We start from the raw sequence: 21,829 nt of genomic DNA, 5'->3' as shown, positions 1-21,829 counted from the left end.
GACAATAACCATTATAATGATTCTTAAATTGAGAGTAGTCTTAATTTTTTGGATAATTTTAGGATAATTGTAGACAAAATGAAAACATCCTAACATTGATTTAGTCCTCAAGATGTATACAGAATATTTAATGTGCCTGTTAAACATCTCAAGTGACTTCTAAAATGTGTGTTTATTTCAACCAAGGGAATTCACCAAAGAGAGCTATAAGGTTCTGCCTTTGGAAGTTCTTTTTTTGTTTTGTTTTAATTTTTATTGTATTTTATTGTAGGGATAATGTATAGAGGGATTACAGTTACATTTATCAGGTAGTGGGTGCATTACTTCTTGAACCTTAATACCCCTTCTCATTTTTTGCCCCTCCCACCTCCTCCCAATCAATAAAAGTATTGAATGGGTAAAGTTGATATTTATCTTTTGTTCTGTGAATTGTACAAATCCACACAACAAAAGATAAAAGTCTGCTTTATTCTACAGACACCTAATCCCTATTGTCCATATTTTTATTCTTTCCTTTTTAAAGCCTTACTAAGGGAAAAGATTCCCACAAGCTTACTTCATAGATTTTAACAAGCACTGTGCTAGACTTTGTCAAAGCACACAGCACAAACAGAATCTGTTATTCAGCATGAACTGAGACTTCTCTAGCACACATCTGCAGAATGACTCCTACATATGCTTTAAATTAAGGGCACCCAACTCAGTCTCACGTCTATCAAAAAAAAAAAAACCACACAACTGTTTCAAGACAAAATAAATGTAGCCAGGACAACGTTTACATAATCCCCAGGCATGCCGCCTTACAAAAAAGATATCCATCTTTATTCCTTTACTGTCAGCACATTGGTTCTGAGTAAAAAATAACATAAAGTTAAAAGCAGGAAACAAACGAAACGAAAATAAAAAAGGAAAAAAGAAAAAATCAGAATATCTACACATTATTTTCCAGTGCCCAGGAAACAACTGATGTTCAAGGAATGCCCACAGGAGCCAGGCTACTCTAAGGAATGATCTCAACAGGAGGAAAAGGACAGCATGGAAATGCGAGAAAGCTGGTCAAAATGAAGAGCACAACAAAATGAACTGTTTAAAATAAGATGTACATTCCTCTTATTTCCTTTAAAAATGGAAGAGAAGAAATGAATTTGTGAGTTCTGGAATTCAAGTCAATGAGATTTTTAGTACAGGGCCTTGTACTACAACTCCAGTCTGAATATTTTCTTCAATGTAAGCTGTTGAGTTAATAACAAATAGACTGAGATCTAGGGCCTTTGTACATCAATACTACAGAACACTCCTAAGAAACAACTAAGGTCTATCAGGTCCAGATAATACCTTGTGTAAAAACAACAGAATGCTATCTTTTGTTTTCCTGCATGGCAATCAACTAAATACTTACTCTACCTTTCTAATTCTTTCTCCAATTCTTATAGCCAAGGAATGAACAATGACCCATTATCCATTTTTAAACATTATTGTCACTCAGGTTCCTCCATCTGTTACATTAGATGATGCCTGATGATGCACATCTAAGTATAACAGAAGTCATGCTTGAACTCCATATTGTTTGCCATCAAGTTATAATATGCTAAAAAGACCCGTAAGTTAATATCGAGGTAAGTAACCTACTATGACATATACCATCACTCTAAAGAATTAATTAGCGTTTCTTAAATGTAAAAATGCATAGGAAAGCAATATGGCTTGGCATAATTTCTATTGGGCTTGGTTGCCTAGTCAAAAATGAGGAAAATAAATGAAAGCCCTTAATACTCATAACATAGAATTAGATGAAAAACCAAAGGTTAGACCATAGAAAATGTGTGTTATTCACAAGTGAATTGTATTTATTATCCACATGCCTTATAGGTTTTGTATTTCTTCTATACTTTGAAGATCTGTCTTGTACATAATTCTACCAACATGATACAATTTTTATTGGATCATTTACATTTGAATATATTATCTAAATTAAGTTTATAAACCTAATTTACTTTCTGAATTAGACTTCAGATTATCATGTCCAAGAGAAATAAAATTAGTACATAATTGTAAATAAAAATTCCCAATTTCAACTTTATTGCTAATTTATTTTGTTATATAGCTTAAAAATCACTTACCTTGCTGGACACAGTGGCTCACACCTGTAATCCTAGCTACTCAAGAGGCTGAGATCTGAGGATCCTGGCTCAAAGCCAGCATGGGCACTAAAGTCTGTGAGACTCATCTCCAGTTAACCACTAGGAAATGGGAAGTGGCATTGTGTTTCAAGGGGTAGAGTGGTAGCCTTGAGCTGAAGAGCTCAGGGACAGTGCCCAGGCCCAAAGTTCAAGCCTCACGACCAAAAAAACTCACTTACCTTTAATACTGCAAATTTTATAGAAAATTAGTGATTTCAAATTTGTAAAGTTTATATAGAGATTCCAAAAGCCGATAAAATTGAAAAGATTGTTTCACATTAAATAACAGATATTCAGTCTATACTGATAAATACAAGGTATATGTTTAAACTTCGTATGTATTTAACTTTTATTCTAAAATTTGTAGGAGCACAGGAGACTGCAGATTTCTTGAGAACACAATTCTAGAATCAGGTTCTAGGAGGTTCCACCCCTCTAATTCTGAGCTAGGCAAGTCACTAACTTCATGGTGTTCTTCCCTGTGGAATAAGGATAATGATTCTAATTGTCTTGAAGAACACATGTCATTAGATATTGGATATACACTGAGCACAGTATATCATAACAGCTATACCCCAGGACAATATTAGAAATAAATGAGTACTATGTTCAGAACATTTCTCTCTTTCATTAATCCTTTTTTTCTTTGTTCCTTCCTTTGTTAGCTTGTTCCATCCTGCCTGCTTGCCTTTTTCTGATTCTATTTCCTTCCCTCCTTCCCCCTTACTTCATTCTTTCCTTCATTCTTTCTTCCTTTCATTCCTTTCTTTGCCAGTACTGAGATTTGAACGCACAGTTTCGGATTTGCTGAGCTTCTTTACTCAGCTGTACTCCCTCCAGAGGCATTCCTCCGGACATGTTTATGGGTACTTATTTCAGAGATGAAATCTCTCAGAGAGTTTTCTGTTTGTGCTGCCTTGGCACTGAAATCCTGTATGTGTCAGCTTCCTGAGTAGCTAGTATCAGAAGGATAAGTCACTGGCACCAAGCTTGATGTTTAGAAAAACTCTCAATCTACTTTCCCATTAAGCAGCACAAATCTCATTCCTGATTGTTAAAGTATATTTTCGAGCAACATGCTTTTATATAGATGGTGTTATAATACTTTTTTCCCAGTCTTGCCATATTATAGTAATTAGTACAGGGAAAATCTCTAATAGCCACTTGCTTGAGGATAACAACATTGCCAATCTAGGTAGAAAGTAGCAATCATACTACTTTAAATATGCACCATTGAACACTGAAGTCCTTCCAGTAATCACATCCTTGTGAACATCATATTAGATCCATAAAAGAATTAAAAAAATAAAAGTGAAAATCCAACTATGTATCATTTAATAATTTGTAAGGTGTACATGTGGACCAGGTACACTTAATAACTTTTAAAAAAACATTATCTCATTAATCTTTGTAACACTCTTATGAGACAGTATATTTTTTAATCCTTACTTTCAGACAAGACAGTTAGGCTTCAGAGATGATGAGTAGTATTGTCAAAGTCACATAACTACCTAAATTACAAAACTATAGCTTTCAGTAATCTGGTATGATTACCACTATCTCCAGATTTGAAATGAGGCAATCTGGCTCTAGAGTTGCATTCACAAGCATGCTGGGCAACTACTTAGGGTTAAAGTAGAAACATCTGGTAACAGTAAAACGTTCTTTAAAAAGACTTGTGGAAGCAGGGTAAGTTTGTTCCTTATACTGACCAATTTCCTTGGTTCATTCTGTTGGATTTAGTGTAACCACAAGGAAATATTTCCTTAAAGTGAATTGAAACCGGCAGGTCTAAATGATAACTTTCAGTTTCATCTTAGATTTTCTTATCCATTTGACATAAATCCAATACTGAAAATTAAAAGCTTCCAGGTAAGTAAATGAGGTATCATAATTCAGTTTTATAATTGTTCTGCCATTGTGTCAATTTAGAAAATAGCCAGACCTTCCTTGGAAAAATATATCATGTGAATTATTATATAATGTGCACCCTTCCTGGAAGACATTTTTCCACACTTTTAACTAGTAAACTATACAAATATTAGACATATATATGCAAAAAATTGAAATCTACAAGTAGATGACCTTTACCTTCCCCATTATTATAATTTTAGGTAGAAATTGATGTTACATTGAGATGTATAATGTGATATAATCTGCCCAATTACCCTATTTATCCCTACTGACACATTAAAAGTTTTGAAGGATATCTGAGTGTTGTTAGCTCATGCCTGTGATCCTGTCTACTCCTCAGGAGGCTAAGATCTGAGAACTGTGGTTGAAAGACAACCTAGATAGTGAAGACTGTAAGAATTTTATCTCCAGTTAACTACCAAAAAGGTGAAAATGGAGATGTGACATGCTAGCCTAGAGCAAAAATGGTCAGGACAGCACCCATTCCCAGATTTCAACCCTTTAGATAAGAACAAAACAGAACCAAACAAAGTTGTGAAGGATAGAAACTTGATCACATTTATTTAACTCAGCATTTGTCACTTCCCCTCATGATATTGGCATTTGTTTTAATCAATTCTGCACATTTTTGCAGAACAAATTTCACATTCACGCATCTCTTTTACTTTCCACTTAGTTGCTAAAGGTTGGAACTTTTTTAATATGATGGTTCCTTATCCTATAGTACAAGAAAGCACCATTTTAAAATGCCAATATGCTCTGTGAATAGATAGAAATTTAAAATAAGTATCTACAATCAAAGAAAAGTTTCAGGTCATGTTTCATTTTTCTACAGAAATCTTACTCATCATTAATCCCTAATTCCCAGATATAAACTATATTGTCAACAATATCCTTGGAACAATATTTATTTTTATTGTTCCTTCTCTTTACTACATACTATTTCAAGTACTAACATTAAGTTCTTTCATAATAAATTCTAATTGTCACATAGTCATTTAAAGATCCAAAAGGAAATCATGCACAAAGTACTAGATTGAAAGAATGTGAGTTGTTCAAATCTGCAATGCTGACTTTTAGCAGTTGTACTCTTGTTGTATTTTGCAGTCAGAAGACAGTATCAGAATTAGTTCAATTGTCTATAGGTTTTCACTCCATTGGGAATCACTCCAAAGCAAGTTGTATCACAAAAAATCAGTGTAAGTTATAGAATCCCTTATCACGATGCCCCTATTTTATTGCTTATGATTATAAAAGCATGGAAAGAGTCTCCAGAGTGAGAAACCACAGGCTGGACCATAAAGGAAGGAGTTGTATCAGAAGGCCACAGTGTGGTAAAGGAGAGGTACACTAATCTTGGAAACTCTGGTGAGGTTGTTAGCCAAGGCTCCTCTGAAGATGACTTATGAGACCGGATGAGAATAATAAGAGATTTACCCATGTTCATTCACCAAGAATGAGAGTGAGTCTAGGCAGCTGAAAAAAAAACAAAGAAATAACATGTGTGACAAAATGCTGGACAATCATATCAGCAGCTAATGGGGGATGGGTTTAGAGAACAGGGGAGCTGACCTCAGATTCATCACAAGGTGAGCAGCCAAGGCCAGGAAAACTTGCAGAGCCTGTGTAACAGAGAAGGCAGGAAAGTCTCCAATGTAACATGAATCATTTTATATTTTAAAATTAAGTATTTTGTAGTGAGGAAAATTAATTATAGAAAAACAAGAGAAGAAGCAAAATGTGGCTAGAATGTCATGTACAGGAAAGTCCTTCTAAAGTGGAAAATGAGCAGGATTAATGTTGAGTAGGAAGATGGTGTAAAGAAGGACTTGCAGTTTATTTCAGGTCAGATTTCATTAAATTTGTATATGTGAGATATAAAAAGGAGAAAGCAAGATCCAGCATTTGGGGCTAGCACACTTGTTAGATGAAGTGATCTATTGGTAAAGAAGAAACTAAAGGACAAAGAGATGCCCACAGGGAATTCTGCATTTCTTGATCTTTTTAGTGCATGTCTGTGTATCTTGTTTGTATATAATGGAGACTAGGTGAGGAGGGTACAAGGTTTTGCTGTTTTGTTTAAGTGATCTCAAACTCCTAGATTCAAGTAATCCTTCCACATCTGCCTAGTGGCACAGGTCAGTCAGTCTAAGCTTCTGTTTTAACATAACAGTTAAACATTGGTAGAGACTATGAATTGTTTTACAAATGAAGTCAAAGCAAAAAATATAAAGTTGAGTCATTTACATATAGTTGGTTGATGTTTAAAGCTAAGAAACCATATGACACTAGTCAGAAGAGGACTAAGAAACCATATGATGCTCATCAGAAGTGGGATTAAAAACTGTATGCAGGAAGAGAACAAATAAAGAATAGAAAACGGATTCACCTAAAAAAATTTTTAAAATATTAACGGAGGTTGGCCAGGGAGATAGAAGGAAAATATAAATTTACCCATTCTCTGCACAGAAGTTCAACAGATAGCACTGGAACAAAAATATCCAGAAGTAGCATTCTCCAGCCTCTTCTCATGCATCACTGCAATTGTTGCAGGCTCACTGATCTGCATCATAGAATTTTGATTGCTGATTAGAGCTGAGGGTGCATAATACATAAACTTATGATCAGTTTCATTCATGAGCTAAAATGAAATTGCATGATTTCTAAATTTCTCAACACCTTTTCTTATTTTTTTAACTATGTAATTAGAACCACTGCCTTTGCCATGGTTTGTCAATTTATAATATATTTCTTCTTCAGAAATTCAGATAATTATTCCATAATATTTATTGTAGCTTTTTTCATATAAAAAGATGAATTTATTGGGGAAGTAGATGGTGAACTGACCGGCCAGGGGAAATAGATGATGAACTGACCGGCCAGGAACACAGTGCAGACTCGGGAGCTGACACTGTGACCCTGAGCGGCCCTCACATCGGGTTTTTAAGGGCCAAAGACATGCGGTCAAGCCTGGCCGGATACAGGTGGTTGATGGGATTGTTACATACACAGAAGGATCACATAGCCAGCTCCAGCCACACGCAGGTAGCAAATAGGGTTACAGCCCAGTGTTTGAATTTACCTATCACCTTAGTTGGAGTTGGCGCGCAAATTGCAAAGGCCTCCAGACAAAGCTGGCCCCCTCCCCATCCAAGCAGATATCCCTCCTCATGGGGGGGGGGAGGTCAAGGTGGCTGGGCTGTACCAGATGGCGCCAGTCCCTCCTCCCCTCAACACTCCTTGCTCCCCTTAACACTCCCCGCTTTTCTTTTAGCCTAGTCAAATCCTTGACTAGTTTACCTTAGTACAAATGGGGTTATACCGGGTGTGTAGGATCATCAGTTTTATAACTCTGATCCTCTTTTTTTACTAAAGACATCATTTCAGTAATTACACATGGGCTAATCAACAGTAACATTAAAATAATCACCAGTGGGCCAATAATGGCTGAGATTAGAGAAGTTGCCCAGGGGGACCAGTTGTACAATCTCTCATACCATCCTTGAGACCCCTGTCTCTCCCTTTCTCTCTCATCTAGTCTCCTCTTTACAGCTTCCAGGCTATCTTTTATTACTCCAGTGTGGTTCACCCAAAAGCAACATTCTCCTCCAGGGCTACACTCAGTCCTCTAGGAACAATATATCTAGTCCTCTTCTGTTCTGGAGGACAACTTCAGGTAGGGACTTCAGTGAATTCTCTGGGAGTCTGAAAGTCCAGGATCCTCACACGCTGTCTTCACCTAGGAGTGATGAACAACAGTAGCTCATTCCTGCTACCTTCACAGTGGTTGGAGTGCTGGGAATCATAGTGTAGCTTCACTTGAGTGCCAGGGTACTGGAAACCAAATGATGAACATGTCCCCAGATCAGTTTGTAAGGCCTGTAAGGACTGGATTGAATCATGGTTAACAATGCCAGCTGAGATAACACATGGCTTGGGGGGCCAACAATTGTTATCAGACTTGGGCACACAGCATTCTTTGGTTTGGAGGGGCATATAGCATGCCCTCCCAGTTCTGCACCCAAGAAAAAGCTCTCACAACTAGGAGGCATGCTTAACAATCCCTCAGGTGGGCACAAAGAATATTTCCACATCAGTAAACCAATCCTGACCCAGCTTGCATCATGGCTAACTCAATTACATACCTACCAATTCTACTTGTAATCTCCATTCTTAAGATAATGCTCATACCATCTACTACATACAGGAACTCTCTAGGATTTGTCACTCTCCCTTTTTGTAGAACAAACATAAGACAATTCTTTTCAGATCCTCCCTTATCCATAAACTATTCTGCTTCCTCAATTCCTTTCCAAAGGTTTTCTTTACTAAACTTTTTCTCTCTTGTTTACCTGACTATAGCCCTCATTCACATTTAGCCAGATTTAATGAGGTTAGGATTCTCTAGGCAGGTATAGAAGACTTGAACCTGTAGCCATTCCCCACAAGTGCAGTCTCCACTCTTGCACATCTGTTACTACTCTTTCCCATAAATTTAATTTCACTTTCCAAAAATGACTCTGGTCCCTTTATCTAAAAGGGGTTGATGGGTGGAGATTCAGCTTCTGTAACTTCTTCAAGCTGACTCAGGGGCGTTTTCTCTATCCTTAGCTAGGGACCCTAAAAAGCTTATCAAGAGGTTGCCAGGATTACATTTAGGAGCAATATTTTACTCCAAACTGGAAGTCATATAAAACATATAACAACTGCACAAACCTTCTTTGGCTACAATAGTTTAGCCTACTTAGCACCCATTTGCAAAGGCATTTTCTTGATTGGGGAACTTAATCCTTGCGACCCCAACAATGCCTCAGTTACCTATGTAGGCCTATATACAGATCAATGGGGACACAAGCCTCAGATCCACAAACTTTCCTGAATTTGTGGCTGGTGTCAAATCAAACTTCACTCCGTTAGGACTTTAAACTACCCACTATCACAGATGATTGACAAGTTCCTGCCCAGTTATGAAAGGCACAGGCATTAGTAAGGCATGCTTACAAACTATTCTATGACCTTCTGGCTCTGATTAATTTTGAATGGCCAAGCACAAGTGACTATAGGATCTGACACCATCTCTGCCATCCAAGTAGAGGCTTTCTGCATCTGGATGCTTTATTTCTTTTGTCCCAGTAGTGTCTCTCCACACAGGGATACACATCCCATTGGCATTTCACTTTGTTGGTTGCTGGACTTGAACTCAGGGTCTGGGTGCTGTCTTTCAGCTCTCCAGCTCAAGGCTAGCACTCTGCCACTTCGAGCTCCAAAGCAACTCTGCCTTAATAGCACTCTGCTGCCAGATTAGACACCACAGTCTCACAAGGACTTTGTTTTGCCCGGGCTGGCTCAAAACTGCAGCTTTCAGATCAATGATTCCTACAAAAGGCCACTTTACTCCAATTAGAAGCAACAAGGTGGTCAGCTCAGAAATAGTCTCTAAGCATGATCTTACCTGAAACTTGGTGAGGGCCAAAATCACATCTGAATTATATCTGCTGTCCTTCTCCATGGGCCTGCTGGAGATTGCTATAAAGATACTTACAAGGGCAAGCTAAATAGCAATTAAGCAACCATTTTGGTAGTCCTAATTTTCCTTGTTTGTTTTTTGAAACAAACATTTAGGACAACTTCACTCTCAAATTTTGTTCAGAAACCCATTTGTAATTTTCTTTAAAACTTTTACACTTTTTAACTTAAACACTTAACACTTTAGTCTTTATTTGCATTTGAAAAACCTTTAAGGACTCCAGGCCTCCTAGGGCTCAAGGCACTCCCTTTGCCTTTTAGAAGAGGCCTTTTTTATTTTTTTTCCTGCAGTTTAGATTACTCCAACAGTTTAAACTCAAATAAGTTTTTCCTTAATGAAAGAACTACAAATATAATAAATGCACCAAAAGTCTAAGTCTGGACTTAGTTTCCTTCTTTTTCTAAAATACGTTATTGTAGCTTTTTATTGCAATAGCTGTAGCCCCTCTCTAGTATCCTCTGACTTATCTCATAAAACTCAGTATACTAATATTCATGCTATCACTACCTTAGAGCAAATATTTTATATAATAAAATATGTTATGTAAGCAAGTAGTACTGTTTCACATTTTTTGAAGTATTTTTCCAGCCTGAGCACATCAAGCATAGATCTTCATCTTTCTAAATTTTTCTCTTTGTTTCTATCACATCACCAATACAAAGTGCATGCACAACAAATGTCAAGTGAATTGAGCATTAGATTAGTTCAAATTATTAATTTTTAGCTTGACAAAAATTAAAGAACTCATTTATCATATTTAATTTTTTCTGTGATTGATAATCAACTCCTCAAATTATTGTTTCCTTTTACTGGAGGGTACACAGTTTTATGAATATGAAAATACTTAGCCACTCAGAATGTTCAGGAAATAGCAACATAACCAAAATCAGCAGCTATATTAGAGACAAACTGTTTCTTGCTCAATGCAAAAAATGCTTTATATGTTTTATTTATATTTCCTATATTAATGATGAGAAAACACTGAAAATACATCATGTGTATTTTCACTGACCAAGTTTACAGTTATATCTCTAGATGATTTATCTTTTTTTTTATACCTGAGCTCATTTGTAGAAAACATTTTGCTAAGAACCTTTTCTATATAAAAGTGGTAATTGAATTTAAGGGATTTTGTCAGTGCTTGATAAATTTAATCTAGAGGGCATAAACTATTCCATTAGAGAGGACAATGTCTGTGGATTCAAGAAATATTTACAGAAGGTCACTTCTAAATATATGGCCAATTTCCTCCTCAAACAATATGTGCATCAATCCAATGCTATCCAGGTAAAGAAAGATTATTTCTGCTTGTGGACAATGGAGAACTTATTCCAACAGAAAAGGAGTAGACTTGGCTTCCTTCCTTCCTTCCTTCCTTCCTTCCTTCCTTCTTTCCTTCCTTCCTTCCTTCCTCTCCTTCTTCCTTCCTTCCTCTCCTTCTTTCTTTCTTTCTTTCTTTCTTTCTTTCTTTCTTTCTTTCTTTCTCTCTCTCTCTCTCTCTCTCTCTCTCTCTCTCTCTCTCTCTCTCTCTCACTTTCTTTCATAAAAGTCATGTCAGGGGCCGGGAGTTTGGCCTAGTGGTAGAGTGCTTGCCTAGCATGCATGAAGACCTGGGTTCGATTCCTCGGTACCCCACATACATAGCAAAAACCTGGAAGTGGTGCTGAGGCTCAAGTGGTAGAGTGCTGGCCTTGAGAAAGTCCAAGGACAGTGCTCAAGCCCTGAGCCCAAGCCCAGGACTAGCAAAAAAAAAAGTCACGTCAAAGCTGGGCTTATGCCTGTAATCCTAGCTAATCAGGAGGCTGAGATCTGAAGATTGGTGTTCAAAGCCAGCCTGGGCACTAAAGAATGAGAGTCTCTTATCTCCAATTAATCTCCAGAAAATGAGAAGTTGGGCTATTGCTCAAGGCGTAGGATGGTAACCTTGAGCTGAAGAGCTCAGGGACAGTGCTCAGAGTTCAAGCCCCATGATCCACTCCCCCCCCAAAAAAAAAGCCACACCAAATAGAATACAGGAAAGTTACATCCTGAATTTTCTGAATCATAATATGTACTAAAAGTATTAGGAACTGTATTTGTTTGAACAAGTAAATTATCAAATATTAACTGTTAATTTAAACTTTGTACTAGAATATGAAATTCAGAAACCTTAATTTTAACTCTAATATTGTCTTTATAACATATCAGATAGCTTTTGCAACTTCATAGTGAATTCATATTATTTATTTCAAAAATAGAGAAAACAAACAAGTGGTTCCAAACTTTTTTCCATGGATATTGCCTATTAATATCATACAAATATGAATCTTATTTTTTATATTTTAAAATTCATAAGGCTGTACAAGTGAATCCACTTAACAGCTTAACATATTCATTTTAGTGAACAGTGCTTCTTGATTTGAGTTAACCTCTGCATCAGTCTCCGATCCTACCCAGTCTCATTTCCCATTTACTTTTTTTTGCCAGTCCTGGGCCTTGAACTCAGGGCTTAGGCACTGTCCTTGGGCTTTTCAAGGCTAGAGCTCTACCACTTGAGCCACAGCACCATTTCTGGCTTTTTTCTCTAAACTCCCTGCCCCATTTCTTACTTTTTGAAATCACATATATATACATTGAATATTCTGGCTATATTTTTCACATTTTCCTTTTTAGTCATCTACTCTTCCCACTAGATTTCCTCTTCAAACTTATTTCATATGTTTTATAAATCCTTAACTTACCTCCAAGTTCAGATGATAAACATAGCTAAATATCAACTGATATTCCTTTCATTTTAAAACACTAAATCAAGGATGTGATTAGTAACACAGACCTAACTTTTAAAAGCATGGGACAGGTGCATGACTAATGTCCATAATTCAGTTACTCAGAGGTAGGGTTAGTTTGATCATAGTCTGAAACTGGCCCCGGGAAAAGTGTGGAAGAGCCTCTTTGTAAATAACTAAAACCAAAATGTGCTGATGGTGTATGTAATTCAGGTGGTGTACAGCATCTACGCCTCACAAGCATGTTATTCTCAGTCATTACTTACTAATGATCAAGGAAATCTCTTAGATCACAATTTCTATGCATATATTGATCAGGAAATAATGTGTTATAACTTGCACAATCTCAGAGATGCTGATACTAATGTTTGATATCCTGCATATGATAAGGTGGGGTGAACTTTTCAGCATTTCCAAGGTTCAGTGACCACTGCCTGCCTGCTGTACCCTCTCTCTGTTTTGTCCTGTGGAAAGGTGGGAATATGTGTGGAGACTATTTTGAAGAATCTAGATAATATTTGAAATAGTACATTTACTTTAACCTTTTGAAATCACGGTGATTGGCAAGATGGTATTGGCCAATGGAAACCTACACATATATGGAAAAGAGAATCAACTCATGTACATATCTGTGAAGGAAGTACATATGAAGGACTGAATATTTTGAGTGAAAGCATGGCTATAGATAATGAAGTTTTTAGAATGGAGCACTTTTCTTTTGTTTCTGAAAATGTAAGGGCTGGAAATTTTCTTAATATTGAGTCCTAAACTATTGTTTGAATGTTACTCAAATAGTATTTTGTTCTCATAGAAAAAAAATGGCCTGGCTCTAGGGATAGTAATCAGAGAACAAAAGGGAAAATGAGAGGGTCAACTCTTTCACAGAAACTGACACAAATACAGCAAGACAGTTTGGTGGTTAGAACAGTCTCTGGAAATGAAGGAGCTGTTGCCAAATACTAGAAAGGTGTTGGAACACCTGCACTAGAAGACTGGTGTTTCAGTGGGCTGACCAATCAGACAGCCTAAGGGAATTAAACTGTGAGGATATATGGACCAAAAACTATACCAAACATGAGTAATAAGTAAATAATTAGAGAATTGAAATTATTTCTTGGCTGGTGACCCTCTTAAGATTCTAAGTTCAAAAGGCATTTGGAAGTCATAACATATGAAATCATGGCTTTTGGTAAAGGTGTAGCCTCTCATTTTTGCCTTGTCCTTTTAGTTACATGTTTGTTCCCCAAATGCTTTAGTTGTATAAAACTGTTCAAATAAGTGTGAATAAAAGGATAAGAGCTTTTTCCAACCTGTACTTCTCATAACTACTATTGAACTCTATGTCAGGTCTAGCACTAAGAAGGCAGAAATGTCATTAGAAAGTCTCTCTCATGAAGGAATTCAAAAGAATCACCATTGGATGGTAATAGGGAAAGCATACTATTTTCTCAGTTCATTATTGTTCCCCATATTAATAGCTTTTATTTAGCAATGATAAACTCAAGCAACTGTTAGAGAAAAGCAATTTTACCTGTGAATCATCTCAGTGAATTTAGGTTCATCATTCATCTACCCATGAATAAATTCACCAAAACTCACTGAGCACTAACTATGTGCTCAATACTTACAGTTGTTAAGAATATGGGAATAAATAGAATGCACAAAATCCTGCCCATACATTTATTATGGAAACCATTTCTGTTAATAATAAATTTGAATTTAAAATCCTAACTAGAAATAATAACCCATTGATAACACTAATACATGCACAAATTAATTATTATTGAGATTAATTTTATAGTTGAATCATTTTAAAAATCAAGACAACAGCCAGGAGAGTGATCAAATATGTTACTCACTGTTCACATTTATCTACACTGAAGCTTCTAATTACATATACAGAAATCAGAGAATCAAAATTATCCTTCGGTACAAAAGCAAAAAATAAAAAAATTATTAACTATTAAAACTTATGAAATAATTTACATACTTCTCTCAGATCATGTGTGTGTGTGTGTGTGTGTGTGTGTGTGTGTGTGTGTGTGTGTGTGTGTGTATTTGAACAAGTGTTTGCTTGCCTTTTTACTCACGGGTGGTACTGTCCCACTGGTGCCACCTGAAGCTTTTTGTTGGCTAATTGTCAATAAGTGTCAGAAATATGTTTTCTGCTTGGGAACTTTTTGAATCTCCATCCTCAGTCTTAAGTCACTTGAGTAGCCAAGATTATATGTGCTTGGATTTAAGCTACAGATAGCTGATTCAAGTTGGGTAGTTAAGGGTAGAAAAAGGCAACTGAGACAAATGCCTGCATAGTGGGAAACAAAGAAAGGACTTATGTCACATGCCCAGTGAGGCAGGTTGCAAATTAAGACACCTGTGCTTAGGCCAAACTCAAAAGCAGAAGACAATCTCTCTCACATATATAGGAGGAGTTCAATCAGACAGGAACTTATATCTAATCAGAAAGATCTTTAGCTGTGAGCATCCACCACACAAAAAAATAAATCCCTCAAGAGGGAGAGAAATTTAATTTTTCCTCCTTTTCTTGTTAAAAAGACCAAAAAACAATCCTCTTCTTTTTTCACTCTACTTTTTTGATGGCTTTTAAAAAAAATTTCAAATAAGCATCTTGTTTACATTAACCATATTCCTGACTTTCTGTTCTTTATTAAAGGGCAGAGAAAAGGATTTGTGCTCCTGGACCATATTAAAATCCAAAGAATATAAGAAAGATTTCTACAGATTTTTCTCTTGAACACTAATTTTTCTCTTACTCTTCATAACAAGCAGGCACAGTGGTGGAAGTTCAGCTTATAGAGTGACACTTACTAGTTCCACAATTGTAGGTAGTACATTTACTTTCTCTATGTTGTCGCTGACAGAATATAAATCAAATTGTGGCTTCACAACTTGATTTAATTAATATTTGAAAGGAATTAATGCCTTCAAAGCACATAAGTACTTAATAAATATTACTATTGGTTTTTGTTATTGTTTAAGTGGAAGTATACCATTTATTCAATCCTCAAATTAGGTATGATTCTAAGACAATCTAAGAGAACCTAAGTTATTCCTCATTATAAAGCCCAAGAGCCAAATTCTAAGTGTGCTGTCAAAATCTGCAGTTTCGTAATTACCACTACATTTTCCATTTTGTTGGGACAGAATGTTTTCTGATAGTTGGCTGGATTGCCTTCTTTTACACTGTGGAAAAAAATTTACCAAACCATTCCACTCATAAATTGTGGCCGTATGTAGCAACAGAACTGTCCTGCCAACCACAAGCTGAATACTTCCTTCTCCTCAGGAATTTCAGATAATCTCAGACAAGGTGAGCCAAATCAAAGTGGATGTAACATGGAAATTTTCTGATAAATGTTTAAATGGAATAATTAAACTGTGTTTCAATTATCCAGGAGATTATTGTTTATTTTGAAAGGAGAACATCTGACCTTCAAACAAATATTATTAGGAAGCAACAAAAGATGATCTAAGTTTACTAGAGGGAATTCCTTCTGAATTCTTGTGCATTTACATTTTTGGCATCTGCAGAATTAAGTAGCATCCACAATCCATTTTAATAACCCTACCTTGAGTATTTGCTTCTCTTTTCAAAAAGAAGATGCAAATAATCCCAGACAGAACATTAAATCATTTTCTCAGCAATCATGATAGGATTTACATTGCATTTGCCAAGTTATATTTTGTCTCCCCTATAATCAGTAATATATGAAGTAAAAAAATGTGTCACATACACAAGGTCACGATATTGTTATTGAAGAAAAATATGTTACTGTTTAGCCACATGATTTCTATAGGAATCAAGTCTTCACTGTCCATAACCCACAAACCACAATTATCCATTAATTGAATCCATGTGTGTGAAAATGCTTTACTAGGGAAAGCTCTATTCAAATGCTAATCGTCACACACTGCCTAGAAGAAAATATCTCCTCCAGGAAAAGGTTCCCTCTTTTCTTGAAATCATAGAATAGACCAGAAAATCAAAGAAAATTTGTTTAATAGATTTACTTCATTAAAGATCAGTTAGGCTCAGCAGATTCCCAGGTAGGCTATGAGCCTACATACGAGCACTTAAAATACAGCAGTCTCTTTTCAGAGACCAATCCTAAATGTTGTGCTACAACTCTAAGGAAAAGCATTTATCAGATATATACATTACTATGGTATTTGAATTCAATAAAGCACCCCAGAAATACCTATAAAACCTAAAATAAAATGATGTATAAATTACTTGTGTGACATTTGCCAAGAGTAAGTTGTGGCTCTGAGGTACATGTTTAAATCATTGAAGAAATATAACAAATACTTCTCTTTTATATACTGTTAGTTTTACTTGTACATTCCAAATTTGTTCAGAAAGTCAACAATTAAACAGCAATGCAAAAAGAATCCTTGCTTTAAAATTCATGCTTATTATTGGGGCTGGGAGTTTGGCCTAGTGGTAGACTGCTTGCCTAGCATGCACAAAGACCCAGGTTAAATTCCTTGGTACCACACACATAGAAGAAGCTGTAAGTGGTGCTTTGGTTCAATTGGTAGAACTCTAGCCTTGAGAAAGCCCGAGGACAAGGCTCAGACCCCTGAGTTCAAGCCCCAGAACTGGCAAAAAAATCATGCTGTTTAGGTTTTCTCTCCAACAAGGAATACTGCAGACATATTAATGCGCAAATTCATGGAAGATAACTAGTTACTTTCATACCTACACATAAAGTACTTCAACCATATCACTATTACTCATCTTCCGAATACATCTTTCCCTAACCATGTTCTTTGAAGCATTATTTACCATAGCTAAGATATGGAACCACCTCAGATGCCCCTCAGTAGATGAATGGACCAAGATGTGAGATATATTCACAATGGGGTTTTGTATTTCCATTACAAAGAATGACATTGCTCCATTTGTAAGGAAATGCATTATATTAAACAAAGTAATCCAGGGCCAAATAAAAGTACATTGCATGGTTTCCCTCATTTGTAATAACTATATTATGCCTATATTATGTTTCGCAGGGGATCTCAATAGCCCAAAAGTAAAGTGCACAATAATATACAACAATATAAAGTGTATCTACATGAATTTTAAGAATTGGAAACAAGAAGGTCTTATTGTTTTCTGTATTCAGGTACTTTATTTTCCTTTCTGGTTTAGTTTTCTCTGTCCTTTGTCAGGCACATAAGTTTATCTGATCTGTGTAAGGTAAAGGGAATCACAGAAATGTCAGGATAAAGGATGATGTAATACTATACAATGTAATGATTATACAATTTGAGGGGCAGTAGTTTACCTATCTATCTATCCATCTATCTATGTACATATACCTATACACACACACACACACACACACACACACCAATGGAATTCTATGCTTCCATCAGAAAGATTGACATTTCCCCATCCATAAGGGAATAAAAAGACTTGGAAAAAATTACACTGAGTGAAACAAGCCAGACACAAAGAAACACAGGCTGCGTGGTTTCACTCATTTGTCAAAACTAGAATATGTCTATGACACTAAAATGTCTGCTTAAAAGCAGAGAATCACAATAACTTAAAGACTAGGTGCAGTTTACCATATACAATGAAGCTTATCAAAATGAACTCCAAGAAATGGAAACAAGAGGCTTCTTTTTTCTTTCTTCCCCTTAGCCCCTTTCATTTATTCTCTGTTGTCACTTTTTAAAACATTTTTGTATCCTTTGTCTTGTATATAAGTTTATCTGATTTGTGGAAGGGAAGGGAAAGCACAGAAATGGTGGGACAAAAATGATACTAGACAGTGTGTTGCAATTGAACTTTCAGTATTGGGGGGAAGTTGGGGAGGGTAACATGGGAGAAAATGAAGGATGGGTTAATACTTCAAAAAGAATAATCCTCATTCCATTAGTTATGTAACTGTAACTCCTCTGTACATCACATTCACAATATAAATAAACATGTAACATTTAAAAAGATGACATTCTTTACCTAAGCTCTGAGTAAATTAGGGAAACATGAATTATAACTCCAATTATCAAGTAATATGAGTTGGAGTTTAATAGATTTTTTTTGCCCTTCCTGGGCTTGAGCTTAGGATCTGAGCACTGTCCTTGGACTTTCTCAAGGCCAGAGCTCTACCACATGAGCCTCAGCACCACTTCCAGCTTTTTTCTATGTATGTGCTATCAAGGAAACAAACCTGGGTCTTTGTGCATGCTAGGCAAGCACTCTACCACTAGGCCAAATTCCCGTGCCAGGAGTTTAATAGATTTTCTAATTAAAAAATTTAAAACTTTAAAAAAATATTTTGAAATATACATGAAATTAAATAGTGAATTTTTTTGAAAAATAATTTATGTTCTAAGATGATTTAAGAGCAATTACTTTATGACATTTAGAGAAATACATTTTGTATACATAAAATCATGTTTTGGGAGATTAGTTTTTGAGCTCTAAGTATTTTTAGATATGTGGCCCTTGTCTGTTGCATAGCTAGGAAAGATATTCTCCCAATCTATGGGCTTCTATTTATCATGTTAGTATGTCCTTTGCCAGGCAGAAGCTCTGCAGTTTAGTGCAAACCCATTTATCAAGCCTTTCTTTCATTGGTTGTGTTTCTTTGTTTAAGAAGTTTTGATCTGCGCTAAGGAGCTTTAGTGTTTCCCCTATCCATTCCTGTAATATTTTCAGGTTATCTGATTTTACATTGATGTCTTTCATCCACTTGGAGTTGATTCTGGGTGCAGGATAGTATGTAAGGATTTAACTTCAGTTTTCTGCATGTGCATAGCCAAGTCCGCCAGCACCATTTGTTGAAAAGACTGCCTTCCTTCCATCTTTTGTTTCTGGCTCCCTTATCAAAGGCTATTTTTTTTCACAACACTAGGGAAGTTATTCAGCCTTAGCCATCACTGTCAAATACATGAATACCAATAGAGGGTACCTCCTCAGGGCAGAGCTACTCATGGAAAGATAATGAGATGCCTTTCTACTTGTTATGTCTAAATAATGGTTCATATACTAAATAGGTTTGTGAAGGGCACAAGACACACCCGGGCTTACACAATGCTCAGATGCCTGAAATTAAATGTTCTTATTCACACAAAGCAGGCTCAGCAGAAGGATCTGCTACAAAACAGACACTTCAGGGAGGGTGAGAAACTTCACAAATAAAAGCAGTATGAAAAGTGAGATGCCAACATGGAACAGAATCAACACAGCAGTGGCTTTTTACAGAGTTCATAATAGGGTTATTCTATCAACAGTCCAGAGAGATTTGGAAAGGACATGTTTGTAGGTAATAAAAGTATTATTTCAGTGGGGGGTGTGGGGGGGAGGGTAATGGGTACCAAGACATGTGAAAGGGTATCAATGTATGTGAATTAATGCACCTTCTATCTGGCAAATATCATGTAACCCTTTTACTAATTACAATTTTAAAAAAAGATTAAAAAAAAGTATTATTTCCCTCACCAGTGTTCTACTACTTGATACATGCATCCAGGCCTGCTTTTTGTATTTACTCTATTGCTATTTGAAAGGTTACAATTACATGCATCAGGAAATGAGTACCTTTCCTTTGGGACAATGTCTTCCCTTCTTTCAATCTCACCTGTCCCTCCCTCCTGTATCCACTCATGACTTGAATAGTTTATTTGCATTGGTGCCAAGTGAGATCCACTCTGTATTTTTTCACCCTTTTTTCTTGGAGTTCTGTACCCTTTTCCCCAATCTTTTGAAAGTATACATGTGAATATACCATATCTAATGAAAAGAAGATTAAATCATTGAAAAATAAAAATTAAAAAAAGATTTCAGTTTTCCATATCTTGGCATTCATGTTAGTTTATGTATAAAAATATATGTTATAAAAGTATATTTTATTTTGGTTTAAAGAGGCACAAAGGTATTGAGCCTTTGTGTTTCTCTAAGAATGTCCTTTTTTGTGGGGGGACCTCACTGTGTGCTTGCATTTTATTAGTAATTTATAGATAGTCTCCTGGACCCTTCTCTCCCCAGACACCTCAGTGTTTCCACAGTTCTCAGACTTCTGATTATAGAGCTGAGCCATTAACACCTGACTTTAAAAAATAGCTTTTTTAAATCTTAACTTTTCAGTCTTTTAATTACAAGAGTTAATACACAATATACATATATTTTACTCATATCTAATTTCTAACACAAATTTATAATTCTTATTTCATCTAAAGGAAGTTAATACCTTGATATAGATTATTTTAAGCCTCACTTATATTATTACATTATTATTTATTTTAACATTAAAAATATTTGGTCCCTAAATTCTTGGTTTAATGAATTAGGGAATAATTTTTGTAATGATTTAACAAATATTCCCAAGTCATTTGAAAAGTAAAGACAAGGGACGTAACTTGATATCTTTATGATGAATAAATTTGCTTTTTAGAAAGTAGATTTCGGGTTACCAGGGAGAGGAGGGAACTGAGGAATTGTGTGAACTGTGTGTATGTTGGTTGTGGAGATTGAACTCAGGTTCTGGGCAATGTCCCTTAAGCTTTTTCTGTTCAAGTCTGACTTTCTACCACTTGAGCCACAGCTCTAATTCTGCTGTTTTGGTGATTAGTTGGAGATAATTGTTTCATGGACTTTCCCTCTTGTTATGGCTTTGAACTTTTTGTTCCTCAGATCTCAGTCTCCTAAATTGCTACAGAAGCCATAGAAGCACTACAGAAGATTTTACTTGATGATTAAAATGTTTTGATAAGGGTGACAAAAACTTTCGGAAATAGCAATGATGGCTGCACATGTATAGTGTGCACGGAATACATGACACTGAACTGTGCACAGTAAAATAAGCAAAATAGCAATTTTATCTTAATTGAAATTTTAAATATATAGTATATCAAAGACATTAAACAGAAAAATTATAGGCTTAGGAAATATATATCCATGTAATTATTGTGAGGAAAATAAGAATATCCTTTCTAATGGAAGAATGCTAATTTATTTTTAGAAGAAATGACTGTCTAGAAAGAACAATTACTCTCCTTGGAACAAGGAGTAGTTTTCCTCATGAAATATTGAGACTAGCAAAGTTCCTTTTCTTGGACATCTTTCTTATAATGGAAGAAATATAATGGAAATGGAAACTCCAGTTTGACTATAGAAATTGACTAGGTTCCTACTAGCTTATTTTCTGAGTCAAACATAAAACAGATCAAGTATCGTGATACAAAATAAAAAAGGAAACACATTTTAAGGATTTAGAGAAAGCCAGTAATTCTCATAACATATATCTTTAAGAAAAGCATTATATAAATGAACAGATACTAGGAAAGTTTACCTCAGTGGAAATACTATAATTAATAGATTTGAATTGTTTTATTATGGGAATTGAGTCATTAATAAATATTCTACATATTTTATGTATTATTTAAAATTCTGCAAAATCTAGACTCTT

The 21,829-nt window shown here is 35.7% G+C and overlaps 1 protein-coding gene across 2 annotated transcripts in view; it reads right to left on the bottom strand.

The window, feature by feature from the left end:
• The window catches only part of Prr16 (proline rich 16), a 189,056-nt gene that overhangs the window by 47,218 nt on the left and 120,009 nt on the right, over positions 1–21,829 (bottom strand). Inside the window, exon 2 of one of the 2 annotated variants that reach the window (XM_090339680.1) lies at positions 6,549–6,657. The exons of the other annotated variant lie outside the window; for it this stretch is intronic. Within the exon in view, the coding sequence (XP_090195806.1) occupies positions 6,549–6,626 (78 nt within the window). The 5' untranslated portion in view covers positions 6,627–6,657. The remainder of the gene's footprint in view (positions 1–6,548; positions 6,658–21,829) is intronic. 2 annotated transcript variants of the gene reach the window in all.

The sequence above is a fragment of the Megascapheus bottae genome, chromosome 10 (genome assembly GCF_031878675.1).
Source record: "Megascapheus bottae isolate mThoBot1 chromosome 10, mThoBot2.hap1, whole genome shotgun sequence".
Lineage (NCBI taxonomy): Eukaryota > Metazoa > Chordata > Mammalia > Rodentia > Geomyidae > Megascapheus > Megascapheus bottae.
Note: the sequence above shows the minus strand (reverse complement) of the source record. Positions and strands in the feature narration are given on the sequence as shown.